This window comes from Gorilla gorilla, chromosome 4 (assembly GCF_029281585.2).
Source record: "Gorilla gorilla gorilla isolate KB3781 chromosome 4, NHGRI_mGorGor1-v2.1_pri, whole genome shotgun sequence".
Classification (NCBI taxonomy): Eukaryota; Metazoa; Chordata; class Mammalia; order Primates; family Hominidae; genus Gorilla; species Gorilla gorilla.
Genome location: NC_073228.2, coordinates 98,579,157 through 98,592,139, shown reverse-complemented (window position 1 = coordinate 98,592,139; position 12,983 = coordinate 98,579,157). Strand labels below are relative to the sequence as shown.

Here is a 12,983-nt window from a genome sequence, read left to right as displayed (position 1 = left end):
AGAATACTTTTGAAATGACAACAAATAAGGAAACAGGTCAGAAAAATAAATGAACCACATTTAGTTTAATGAAAACCCTTGCGTACATTGAAGTTGTATGAATTTAAAAAGAATTGTTAGAACAAAGACCTGTTTGAAATATTTTAAAGTAAACATGAAGTTTATATTTTAAAAAGTCTTAAAATGAGTATTTTTTACTTTTAAGGGAAGAAATCTGTGTGCCCAAAGTTACTTTTATTTTCTCATTTATCACTAAATGGTAGCTGTTAAGGAAATTGGTTTTTAACATTTTGAAGAATATGAGAAATCATTTTGATCACGTTATAATAAGAACTCACCCATTCCATAGGGAAAGTTAGTGTAAATCATTCATGCTAGTCACTATCAACTGGGGTCAGTTTTGCTTAAATTTATATGCAACACAAAGGGTATGAGAGAACCAAGCGTTAAAACTCCTTTCTTGGTTTAAAAAGTATTCATCAAAACACATGACAAAGAAAGCATAAGAAACTATAATTTTGCTGCTTCATCATTAATTTTGTAATTTCTTTTATCTTTTTTTTTGTTTTTTGTTTTTTTTTGAGACACAGTCTCGCTCTGTCACCCAGGCTGGAGTGCAGTGGCACGATCTCAGCTCACTGCAAGCTCTGCCTCCCGGGTTCACTCCATTTTCCTGCCTCAGCCTCCCAAGTAGCTGGGACTACAGGCGCCCCCCACCACGCCCAGCTAATTTTTGTATTTTTAGTAGAGACGGGGTTTCTTAGTAGAGACGGGGTTTCTTAGTGTTAGCCATGATGGTCTCGATCTCCTGACCTCGTGATCCGCCCACCTAGGCCTCCTAAAGTGCTGGGATTACAGGTGTGTAATTTCTTTTTTCTTAAAGAGTTTAGATGCACATCTAATTAGGAAATCAGAAGCCAGTGGCCAAAGTCCCCTCCAATTTGAACTCGACTCTGACATTTTGGTGCCCAAGTTTCTTACCCAAGGAATACAAATTCTACTGGTTTATAAATGCCATTTGAAAGTCGGTAGATAATAACTATAAATTATTATCGTTTCATTGGCTGCAGAAGATATTAGTAATCAAATAAACTACCAGAAGAGTAATACATAAAGAAAATACTAATGGGAGTGTCTACATAAGAAATGATCAACTTTTGGTATAAGAGAACAGCAGATTTTTTTTTTTTTTTTACATGACATTTGCCTGACAAATACAGATAGTGGACAAAGCAGAAATTTTAAGTAAAAGATAATCACTTGGAATATAATGGGAAATTTTACAGGTTTAACTTTTGATATATTAACATAATCAAGATAATGCTTGAGGAATGCATTCTAATCTTCCTATTTCAAATAATCATTTGATCTGATTTGAAGAAAATAAGGTGAAACTACTAGCATACCTCCCTGAGAGTACGTGTTACCTGATTAATGCTTGTAAATCATTTGAGGCCACCCTCTTCTTTCTGCCTGTTCCCCTTGGCCTTGGCCATTGTTAATTCTTCCTCTGCAGTCGGAAAATTTGGCACACAGAAGAGATCTGTACAGGGGTGGAAAGGAATGAAAATATAACTCTTTAAAAGTATGAAGTGTCATAAAAATACTAAGAAATGATGATAATATGTGCCTAGGCTTTAGAAAATCTTGTAAACTCAGACTATTGTGGTATCTGTTTCTAGTATTGTTATTTAAATGCCATAGGCAAAATAGCCTAATGTAATAATATTCGATAGTTACCCATCCCCCTTAGTTTCAAGAATGTTCCTAAGAATGCAGTGTGCAAGTTTATTTTTACTCCTGTTACTTCATTATAATGCGAAATCTGAAACATTTATAAAATTACCTTAATGATGCTAATAGGCTCAGAAAAATATACCTACTGAAATTATTTAAATAGATTTTAATTTTAGAAGAATCAGCCCACTATCTTAAACAAGCTAGCATGGCTTTTTCAGCAACTACAAAGCTAGTTGTTTAAAAATAGATTTTAAACCCTAGGTTAGGCGTCGGTAAATCAAGGCTATGCTAGGTTAAATGTTTGTGATCTGGATTTGCACTAGAATATCTAGTCTCGAAATAAAACATCTGTTCCTTTGTCAATAAGGATGTTTTACATCTTGTCAAAAATCTTTGTTGGTCTTCTAGTGTGTCAAACTCTTTAGCTATTTCCTTTCAGCCTGAACTAATTAGGTTCATAGGAAGCAAATTGACATTTTAGAAGACGTAATTCTATGGTTTAACGTGTGGTGGCTTTGCCAGGGGGAAAGATGTTCCTTCTCGATCCAGATGTGGCATTATTTCTGCTGGTCTCTTCATTACGATCTCTGGACCATTCTGCCTCCTAAGTTAGCCCAGGAGATTCTAGTGGAAGTGCTGGAGAAATCTTTGAGTCTACTGGCCTCCAGATACGCTCGGGCCCACCCCAGCCGTAAAAGAACTCCACAGTTAAGGTAATTGAAGTTCTTAAAAACATTGCTTTTCAAGAAAACTTTTCATTAGTTGGTATAAAGCAGAATTCTGAATCTCATGACATACTCCTTATATATTTAACATGTTTCTAACATCTGAAAAGAAATCATATTCTATTCTCCTGAGTTATTTAAGTGGAAATATGAAACCTGAATCAAAATAAGTTTGTTCTTTTTATTCCTTAAAATTGTCTATAGAACCCACTTGTTTCTAAAAAATGATTCAAGGTGTCCTATAATCTAGGATATAGATACACAAATGTTAATAAGATAAAAATAGAAAATTAAGGCCCTGAAATTGATACCAAAGCATCCATGCCATGATGGAGCAGTCAATTTGACACATTTGATTTGAGCTTCTAGGCAACCATGGGATTTGAGTTGTTTTTTGTTAAGGCTTTAAATATAGAAGCTTATCTTCATTAAGAAAACCTAATTATTTTCTTCCTAATATATTCTAATTATTTTTTCCTTTTATTTTCACTATTTGTTACTAACAGCCAGTTCAACAAAATGTGAAATCACAGAAAATGAGGAGCAGCAGTCACTGAGTATTAAATAAGACTGAATTATAGTACAATTCTATGAGTTATCCAGGCAATGAATATATGAATTGTGCTTACATGACTACAATGGTCTTGTATGTATATGAAGAAAAGGCTTTTGTTTTGTAAATATTCTGTATAATGTGATTCAGACCTTTTAGGTAGAATAATCTTTTTTCAGATATATTTTAGGAGGAACCTACAGACACGGGAGGCTTTCTTTTTTTTTGGCAGGAGGAATCATTTCCTGATCATGTTCTTGTAAAGCATGCTGCAATTTGAAGGGCATTTAGGTCCTGCTGCAGTGTTTCATAAATATGGTATTTTGCACAGGCTGTTTTGAATTACTGACCAGACTCTTTTAAAAAACTGAACTCTGAAGAATAGATGGAAAATTCCTTTTGAAAGCAAAGAATACCTTCATTCTTTTCCTTATGTAGCATAAATCACTTTCGATTATGAAATAGCAAGTCATTATGAGATATTTGTGAAATCAGCTTTACTGTTACCTCATGAAATAAGTAGAAATGGGTAGTATATTTAATGAATTAACTGTACAATAGAGACTTTTGGTTTTTATTTTCTGGGTGGTTGCATAAAAATGCCATGCAATGCTAGAATTATTGCTTCTAGTTTTTATAAGTAAAATATATAAATATTTTTATTTGACTGGTTAATCCTAAACCACCATTATTATGGAAATCAGATTGTGTATGTGTGTCTCTACATATATATTGGATTAGAAATTGTTTATCTAGCAATTAGGAAAAGCATGTACAAACTAAAATTAAGCCTTTATAAAGGCTATTATTGATTCTTTTAGTATTCCAGTAGCCTCCAAATGTCACATAACTAAGCCATATATATGATTTATATATGTGTCATATATTATTAATATATAATATTTATTATATAATAAATTTGAGACCAAAATGTCATTTTAAAAGATCCTCAAACTTGTATTTTTCTTATCACTTCAAAATTTTCATCTTCTATTTCTTCAACCCTGAATGTAAAAGACAAATAAAAGAAGAAACTAACTGAGGTCTGTTCAATTTAGTTAGATGCCAAAATAATAATTAAAGAGATCTTCGGGTCCCTATTAAAACTTGAGAAAGATGGAAACAAAGAAATAAGTCTATGAATAAGATAAATAAAATGCATATTTTCCACAAATTTATTTAATATTAAACATTTCTGAAACTATAGGCTTCTCGATTTGAGCTTCGTTTGTCATTTCTTCTTATCTCCCACTTGCTGGGAGAACATGCTACCAATCTTGTAACTTTTTTTTGACAGCTTACATATGAGTGAGGAGAATTGTTGTGCCATGAAATTTTAACCTATCATACATATACATGGATAATAGCAAATTTTTCTTCTCCTCTAGCTTCTGTTTTGCTCAGTATAATTTCCGGGATGATCTCTTGAGTTTCTTGAACAGAATCCTAATAATGTAAAATAAACAGTTTTTAAAAGCACTCCTAAAACTCTATTACAGAGCTCACCATCCCTAAAGATAATGGTATTTTGGGTCATCTAACACCTAGAAACTCAAAGAGTATCTTCGATACTTTCTATTTGGTTTAGATCTCTGAAGTTCTGGTATCTAACTGAATTCTTCTCTTCTTACATACGCTTAGTACAAGAGATATGAATGAAAGTGCCTACCAAGCAGAAACATTATTTTGTTTAACATGATTTTCTTTTCTTTCTTTCCAACAGACTTGATGTCACAACAATTTTGATATGCACTGAGAACATGTTATGGTCAGTTTGTACATCTGTACGGAAACTTTTGAATCCTCATCAGCATACAGATGATAAAATTTTTAAAATTCACACTCATTGTAATAATCTGTTTACAACTTTAGTCATTTTGACTTCACCATTAACAGAATTATATAAGTAAGTATCAAATGTATTTTCCTTTTAGCTATTATGATATATAGTAACGTGATTAACAAAGTTATTTTCATAACACTTATGGAATTATGTGAAGTTACAAGTAGAAATCTTTTGAAGTGCATTTTTGATACTGTGAACTAGGCCATTTTATAAAACTAACACCAACCAACAGAGTTTCATAATTCTCAATGCAATTCAGTGGCCGAAAATGTGTTATGTTTCTCTTGGTCAATCCCATTCAGCTGATAAAGTTCTAATACAATCAGGAACATTTTTAGTTTCACTATTTGGGTTGTTTAAATGATCAAATTATATTGATGGCCTGGTTATCACAGTGATTTTTTGATACTCTGTGAAAAAGAAAACTATATTTGAGATATACCTCAACTAGCAATGGCAAATGGAAATAGAAATAATAATTACATTTTTAAAATGTGGAAATATTTTACTTAGCTCAACAAATAAGATTTAGAAAAATCTAGAAATGTGGAATTACTTTTGATTTCTGGTTAATTCAATTCAAATCTGTAATGCTATAGAGGAGGTTAGAATACGTCTTATAATTAAATATTAATACCATTTTGTTTATATCCTCCTCCAAAATTGTCACTTTTATTTTTTAACTAAATAATTGTATCTTCATGGGTAGTAAAAGTTTCACATATGTCTATTTCTAAGGATAAATTAGGTCAAGTGTTTCTTTGCATAACATTCTGGTAAAAGCCACATACAAATCTTAATTTTTAATACATTTTGACACATTTGTATTAGATATTCTAAGAGAATTAACAGCTTTTATTTCAGCTTCACCTACTCTGACTTTCAATAAACCCATTGTTTACAGAATGTTCCTTCTAGCAACCCAAGTTGAGAGCTACTTTTAGAAATGGAGCATTCTTTCAGAAAGGGGAAGAAACAGTAAGATAAATCACCATACGGTTGATACTATGCACATAATGGTTCATAATCATAAAAAGCTCAAGTCTGAAGCCCATAATAAATCCTAGGAAACTAAACTGATTTACCATAGATGAAAAAATTGCTGTGCTCTCAGTTCAATGGGTCATTTCATCTAAGAGGAAGGCCCTGTGAAAATCGGGAACAAAGTTGACAAATTTCATGGATTGGTCATGGTGAGCAATATTGAATTTCATGCTTTGTCACAGATGAATTGAAAAATTTTAGCCACCCAATGCATTTGTAAAACAAATAAATTATTATCAAAGATTGCATATTTTAATAATGTAACATACATTCATTATTGTTATCCTATGCCTTTTTGATACATTTTTAACAACTATGCAAGTACTGAAATCTCTATGATTTGTGCATTAGATATTGCACTGTAACCTCATTCAGCAAATTTAAATTGCTAATTTCAATCAGGATTACAGAACATTTTACGCTAAGCACTGCCTCTGGTTTTTCTTAATATAAAACATAGATAACTATATTGCTTTGAAGCATGAACAAAAATCTGGATATACTTTAATTCTTTTAAAATATTTCTCAGTTTAGAAAATTTCAAAAGTTTTATCCATTTATGTTTACTTAAATGTCATGATTATTTTCCTAGACTATACATCTAATCTTTGAAATATACTTTGCTTTGTATTAACAAATGAAATATATAGGGCAACATGTTCTTTGCCAATTAGGGAAAAAATATATTTGTGTGTTGCAAGAACTCTACTGACTTATTGAGCTTTTTTACACATCCAAGATATGAATCTGTCATACTATTAGCATATTAAAAAAATTGTGAATCTCACATTAAAAAATTAAACCACATTCTTTGAGGAACTGGTGAAAAGTAGCAATCAGATGTTAATAATATTGAATTTTTATAAACTGTATCTGACATTTGTCACTCTATGTGATATGCCCTTTTAGAAGGTGACTGCCTTTATTTCAAGTAGTTCTGACAGATAAACTGAACGTGTTTTCCTTTCTGAACTTAGCGCAGGACCACGAAATCCCTGGACAGGAATACATGATTTTAAAGTCTTTTCAGGAAGAATGAAACCTGTTTGCAGAAATATGTGTTCTTTTTTAGCTCGCCTTTACAGATTTCTGTTAGAATGTTGTAAAAGGGGTACTTCAACTTTGTTCTCCAGGGAAAGGAACATGCTGAAACAGAAAATATTCACCATGTATTTTCCAAAGTGCTTATCACTTATATTTCTTTCATAAAGGCAGTTAAACTGCAGGTTCAGAAGCATATTCACATACATGTTCATACACATCCCCACACAGTGGTTTCATATGTTGCATTTTGGATGAGTAGACTTTAGTTTTAGTTCATGTGTAGCAGGTTAAAAATTAATTACTAGAATTTTGGGTAAATGCAATTCAGTTTCAATTCGACAAATGTTGCTGCCTCTCTAGCCCCTCTGATTAAAGACAAGGGATACAACAGTGAGCAAGATGTAATATCTGCCACAAGTAATTTAAGAAAAGCTGATGATATTTTTTTATTTTAAATTAAAATAATATTGCCCTCCCTAAATCTATAATAAAAAGTAGAATTAGATAATAAATTTCATATGTATATCTAATGTCTATATCTATATTTACCCGAATGTTTTGATGTTTTGTATCAAAACTCCTAATAGTAGAAACTTTTTGAAAGCTGGCTATTTCAACATTTAATAAGATGGAAGTGTGGGATTTCAATACAACTGCCAACAAGCCATGCAGAGGATAGGGTCATCAGAAATATACCCGAAGGTAGATCACTAAGCCAAGGAATAGCAGCCTCATCTTGGGGTCCATTTGTTGTCACTCATAAGGCTTTTTAGTCACCAAATTCCAATGCTCTGTTTATAGTTCTGTTTCAAACTAATGTTAGGCCTTTCGAGGTTATGGCCTTACCCTTTGTTTAAAAAGAAACTATTTCACTGTCTTTCAGAAAATAAAATAGGCCTTTGCTTTTCCTACCTCAGGAGTGACTGGCACACCTTGGAAAATAGGCAGGTCCCCAAAATGTTAAGCGTAGAATATGCTTATGTGAAATGTTGAGCATATGGTCATATGGCCCAGCAATGAAAATACTATGTCCACACAAAAATTTGTGTGGGAGTGTTCAAAATGTTATGTCCATACAAAAATTTGTGTAGCAGCATTTTTCAAAATAACACACTGAGAAAGCAGCCAAATGCCCATCAACTAGTGAATGGATACATAAAATGTGGCATATCCATACAGTGGAATATTATTCAGCAATAAAGGGGAATAAAGTGCTGATATGTGCTGCCACAGAGATGAACCTCAAAAACATGCTAAGTGAAAAAAAACAGACACAAGAGCCCACACATTGTTTGATTCTATTTATTAGAAATGTCCGGAATAGGCAAATCCATAGAGACAGAGAGTAGATCAGTGGTTACCAGAAGCTGAGGGGAGGAGGGAATGGGGAGTGACGGCTAATGAATACAGGGTTTCGTTTGGGAATAAAATATTCTAAAATTAGATACTTAGGAGGTTATGCAGCTCCATAAATATAGTATAAACCATCTAATCGTATACTTTAAATGGGTAAATCTTGTGGTATATGAATGATACATCTCAATAAAGTTGTGAAAATGAGTATAGACTGAATGGAAATTTAAACACATTTAAAATGATTTTTTTTTTAAAAAAGGTATCTGGGAGAATGCAAAATTTTCCAGAAAGTGAAGTTTCTTTCCTTAGCCATTTTGTTTAGGTTCAATGACTCCCTTTTTCCACCTTCCTGTAAACATTATTTTTAAAGGGAAATCTCATTTTTTAAAAAACACAAAATTAAACAGCTTTATATATCATCCTAATAAGGTTAAAATACCCCAAAAGAGCCAGTCATTGAATTTAAAGAGGGCTGCTCCCAGAATATTCGACTGGCTGGTTCCTGGTGTACCCCAAGGTCCAGTCTTTCTCTCTCTCCACCTAGTGTCCTGTTCTCAACCTGCCCTTTGGCTGTCTACCACCCACAATTGCTCTTCACAGATGGCCCTTAAAACTCATCCTCCTTTTAACTAAGCAAGGTCTGGTAATACCTTTTATTCATCCTTTCTTTGTTTTACCATGTATTTACCATGAATCTACTATGGGCCAGTTATTCTCTAACCTCAAATTATCATTTGCTAACCTCAAAGAGTTATTTTCATCATGAGAAATTCAAGGCACTTAAATGTTACTTAATGACATTTAGGCAACAACTTGCAGTCTCAGGTATAATGCCGGTTTTTGAAAGTGAAGTAGCTACTTAGAATTCTGTTTAAAATCTTGAATTTGGTATTCATAGGTAGTTGTCTGTGATTCTAGGGCCATCAGAAAGGTTCACATGTCCTCAGTTATCTCAAGCTTTTCAGGGCTATCTTAGTCATTCAGTTTCACACTAATTCTGCCTTTTCTAAGGTTGTGGTCTTCTCTTGGTATTATTTACTGCACACCTCCAATGGCCCAGGCACCATGGCAGGCACAGATGACTCAAGAAGTCTAACCTGACCCTCCACTCACATAGAGCTTACATCCTTGGGCTACCTTAATTTAGTCTTGGAGGTTTATTCCATTAACATCATATTATGAGACCCGTTTCTCCTGGAGAGGGCAGCCGAAAGCAACATGACACAAGAGAAGCATAAAACCCAGCTAACTCTTTTTAGCTCATCAGTTGTTCTCACTTTTGATGTGCATTGGTTTTTATCTCCTTTCAGCCTCTGGCTACATAAGCCCAAAGAGCTGATCAGTTTTGTTAAAGAAAAAAGGAATGCCGGCAACATAGGTGTAGATCAGAGAACCCAAAGAGAGTGAATCTAGGACAGAGTGCTGGCGTGGTCGGCACAGAGGCCGTATGATGCTAACGCAAGGAAGGGGCATAGCTAGTTGAGGTTGGAGGAAGGACAAAGGCAAGGAATTTTCCCAAATTCACTCTTTTCCCCTTAAGCAGAGTCATCTTTACAGTGTGTTCATTTGGGAATGTGAAGAAATGTACCTGCTTCAAACTTATAGACATTTATTTTTAAGAAAGTATTTAAATTTGCTGTATCAAAATTCTTTTATGTCTTGTGGAAAATATAATCCTATGGCTCATACAATTGTATTTTACTCTCCACTATGAATTATTTAGAGCATCCTCTCTTTTAACTGTATACCAAAACATCATTAGAGGTTGTCTAATAGCTAGCTCATAATTTCATTCTCCCATTGAGGCTTGTGAGCCAATTTTCACCCTGTTATACTCTCTAGAATAATGAAACTAATTTGGGATCTTGCTGTGGAATTAAATGCTCATACAGATCTCACTCCCTTTGAGACCATAAACATCTGCCATAATATCTCTTATAGCCAAATAACCTTACTATAACCAGTATGACTGAGAAACTGTCAGTGGAGTAAAACAGTTTAGGTACTGGCAGAAATGCTCAGGTAAATACCATATTGCCAATGGTTTGTCATCTAAGAAATTTGTGTACTAAATAACCATGCCATTATTTTTAGACCCTCCATGATTTTATCTAATCATGAGAATAAAACTGTAGCTAGGCAACCATTTAGACTATCAGGAATTTCATGTCAGTTTTGAAATGGCCATAGACTTTTTTAAGGACAGTTTCTAACTGTTGTTATCTTATAATGATATCTTATTTATATTGAGCACTTATTGTGTACAAGGCACTTTGCTAAATCCTTTAAATACATTATTCCACTTAATCTTCATACTGACTCTGTGACATGATTTACTATTTTAATTCCCATTTTACAAATGAGAAAACGAAGGCTAAATATACTGCCACCAGCATTGCCTGTTAATAAAAGCATGTTAAGGATATAAGCCCAGGCTCTCTGGCTCCGGATCCTGCATGTGCCCATACACTACCTCTATATAACCTTTGATGACCTTACCCTTGTGATATGGAGCAGATAAAAAAGTAAATGGAAAGGGATTGGAGGTAGAGTTAAATCCTATAAAAACAAACCAAAATTAGGGCATAGAGGTCGTGAAAGGCGATATATTTTAGAAAGGGTAGTCAGAGAAGACTTAGCAGAGAAGCTTCAGAGGTAGAGCAATCTATGGAGCTACTTGAACATGACAGAGAAGTCATCTAGGTAAGGTATTCATTCTTAGAGGAATGAAGTGGCCCTCAGATAACTAGACAAATAGGGATTTTATGCAAAGAGATCAAAGAAGTGTGAGGGAAAGTAGGCATAGGCTATGAGAAAGGCTACAAAGATATGTATGTCCGCATTCTCCAGTCCCTCCTGATCTCTCATCAAGACTTCCATGTCTCGTCCCATCATTTTCTCTGAGTCTTTCTCTTCCTTTGAGACTGCCTTTCTCTCCAGGCCACTTGCTGTATCTCTTGTCACATTGTACCAGCACCCTCCCTTTCCTAGCTCTCTTGCAGTGGCATGGTCCTCCTCATACCCTCACTTTCTTGGGCTGTACCCAGACTCTGGTACACTTTTAGAGAATATCACCCACCTCTCCTTTTATACCTTTTGGCAATTCCACTCTTTGTCCAACCTTGGGTAACTCCTTTATTCATCCTTTCCCACTTGGATCAAGCCCCTGATCTTGCCCCATCTGTTTGTTAGCAGATGGCCTTGTCCCTGTACTTCTAAGAAAATCCACACCATCATGAATGGACTTTAACTTCTCATTTCTGTTCTTAATAATTATTCTTCTCTCCACTCACCTCTACATCCTTTGATTACTCTCTGATCAATATGTCTCTTTTCCCAATTAAAGTAAATCTTTTTACCTGATCTCTTGATTGCATTTACCTCCTACTAATGGCCTTTTAAACATCCTTTCTATCTTGTCTTGTGGCTCCTTCCCCCAAACATCTCCTATATTAAAAAATGTTCCTCCATTACTATTATGTTTCCCTCTCAAAACAGTTTTCATTCATTGTCTACTTTTATACCTACCACTCACTCAGTGCACTGCAACTGGACTTCTACCCTCAGCATGCTAAGCTAACAACATGGGCAGGGTCCTCCATACATACCTGATTGCTAACTCAGTGGATTCAGTCATTTTCTCTTCTTTTGGCTTCTCTAACACCACTTTCTCCTGTGTCTTGGCCTACTTCTCTGATTATTCCTTCTTGGTTTTGCTTGAATGTTTCTTTTACTGGCCTCGCCCTTGAAGTGTGGGTATGTTCCAGAGTTTTATCTTTGACGATCTTTACATCTTACGTTCCTTTTTTTTGGCGGGGGGTTGGGGGGTAGTGTGAATTCACCCATTGCTATGGCTATACCATTATGTTGATGACTTCCACATTGATATCTTCAAACCAGACAGCTCTTGTATGTGCTGTATCAGTAAATCCAAATTACTATTGGATGCCTTGGATGTACTTCGGATGTCCGCAGCCCCCTTAACATACCTAAAACTAAGTAAAATACTTGCAATGTATCCTAAGCTTCTTCGTTTTCCTTAATTTTCTCCTTCTATCTTCCCACTCATGCCATCACCAACTCCATGCCATTAGGAGATGAATATTGTTCGTTCTGTGAATTTAACATGTTTTATATTTGTCTACTACTTACTATCTCCTGTCTCTTACCTTGGTTCAGTGTCTTATCCTCTCTGACCTGTCTACTGCAATATTGCCTTCATTATCTCCCTCTCTCCTGCCTGACTCTTTCCAACCTGCTCTCCTCACTACTGCTAAAGTTATTTTTCTAGAATGTAAAACTGCTAGTGTTAATCCCATGCTATACACTCTTCAGTGATTCTTTATTGCCAGTACTAAGTCCAAACTCCTTAGAAATACATATCCTGGTACCTGGTCTGGCTTCTGCCTACTTCTCTAGCTCACATAGTGGAATACATGGGATGGAAATATTACAGCCTGACTTTGAAGCCTATTTAAGGAATTTCTGTTTTGATCTGAGATTTAGTGAGAAAAAAAGCCTTTTAAAGAAGAGATGATATATTAAAGTCTAAAAAATGTCCAAGTCTATTTAATTAGAAGATGTTCTATTTAGCAAGACAACTAGGGGGAGAGAAGGGTCAGATTTGAAAAAGCATGAGGATACAAGAAGCAAGATGTGGAGTGAAAAGATAAAG

The 12,983-nt window shown here is 34.5% G+C and overlaps 1 protein-coding gene across 8 annotated transcripts in view; it reads left to right on the top strand.

The window, feature by feature from the left end:
- The window catches only part of KIAA0825 (KIAA0825 ortholog), a 473,030-nt gene that overhangs the window by 150,660 nt on the left and 309,387 nt on the right, over positions 1-12,983 (top strand). For all 8 annotated transcript variants that reach the window (XR_010133628.1, XM_055387134.2, XM_063705867.1 and 5 more), the window contains 2 exons: positions 2,263-2,453; positions 4,742-4,924. Coding sequence is in view for 7 of the 8 variants with exons in the window: in XM_055387134.2 (XP_055243109.2) it covers positions 2,263-2,453; positions 4,742-4,924 (374 nt within the window). In the remaining variant the exon portion in view is untranslated. The remainder of the gene's footprint in view (positions 1-2,262; positions 2,454-4,741; positions 4,925-12,983) is intronic.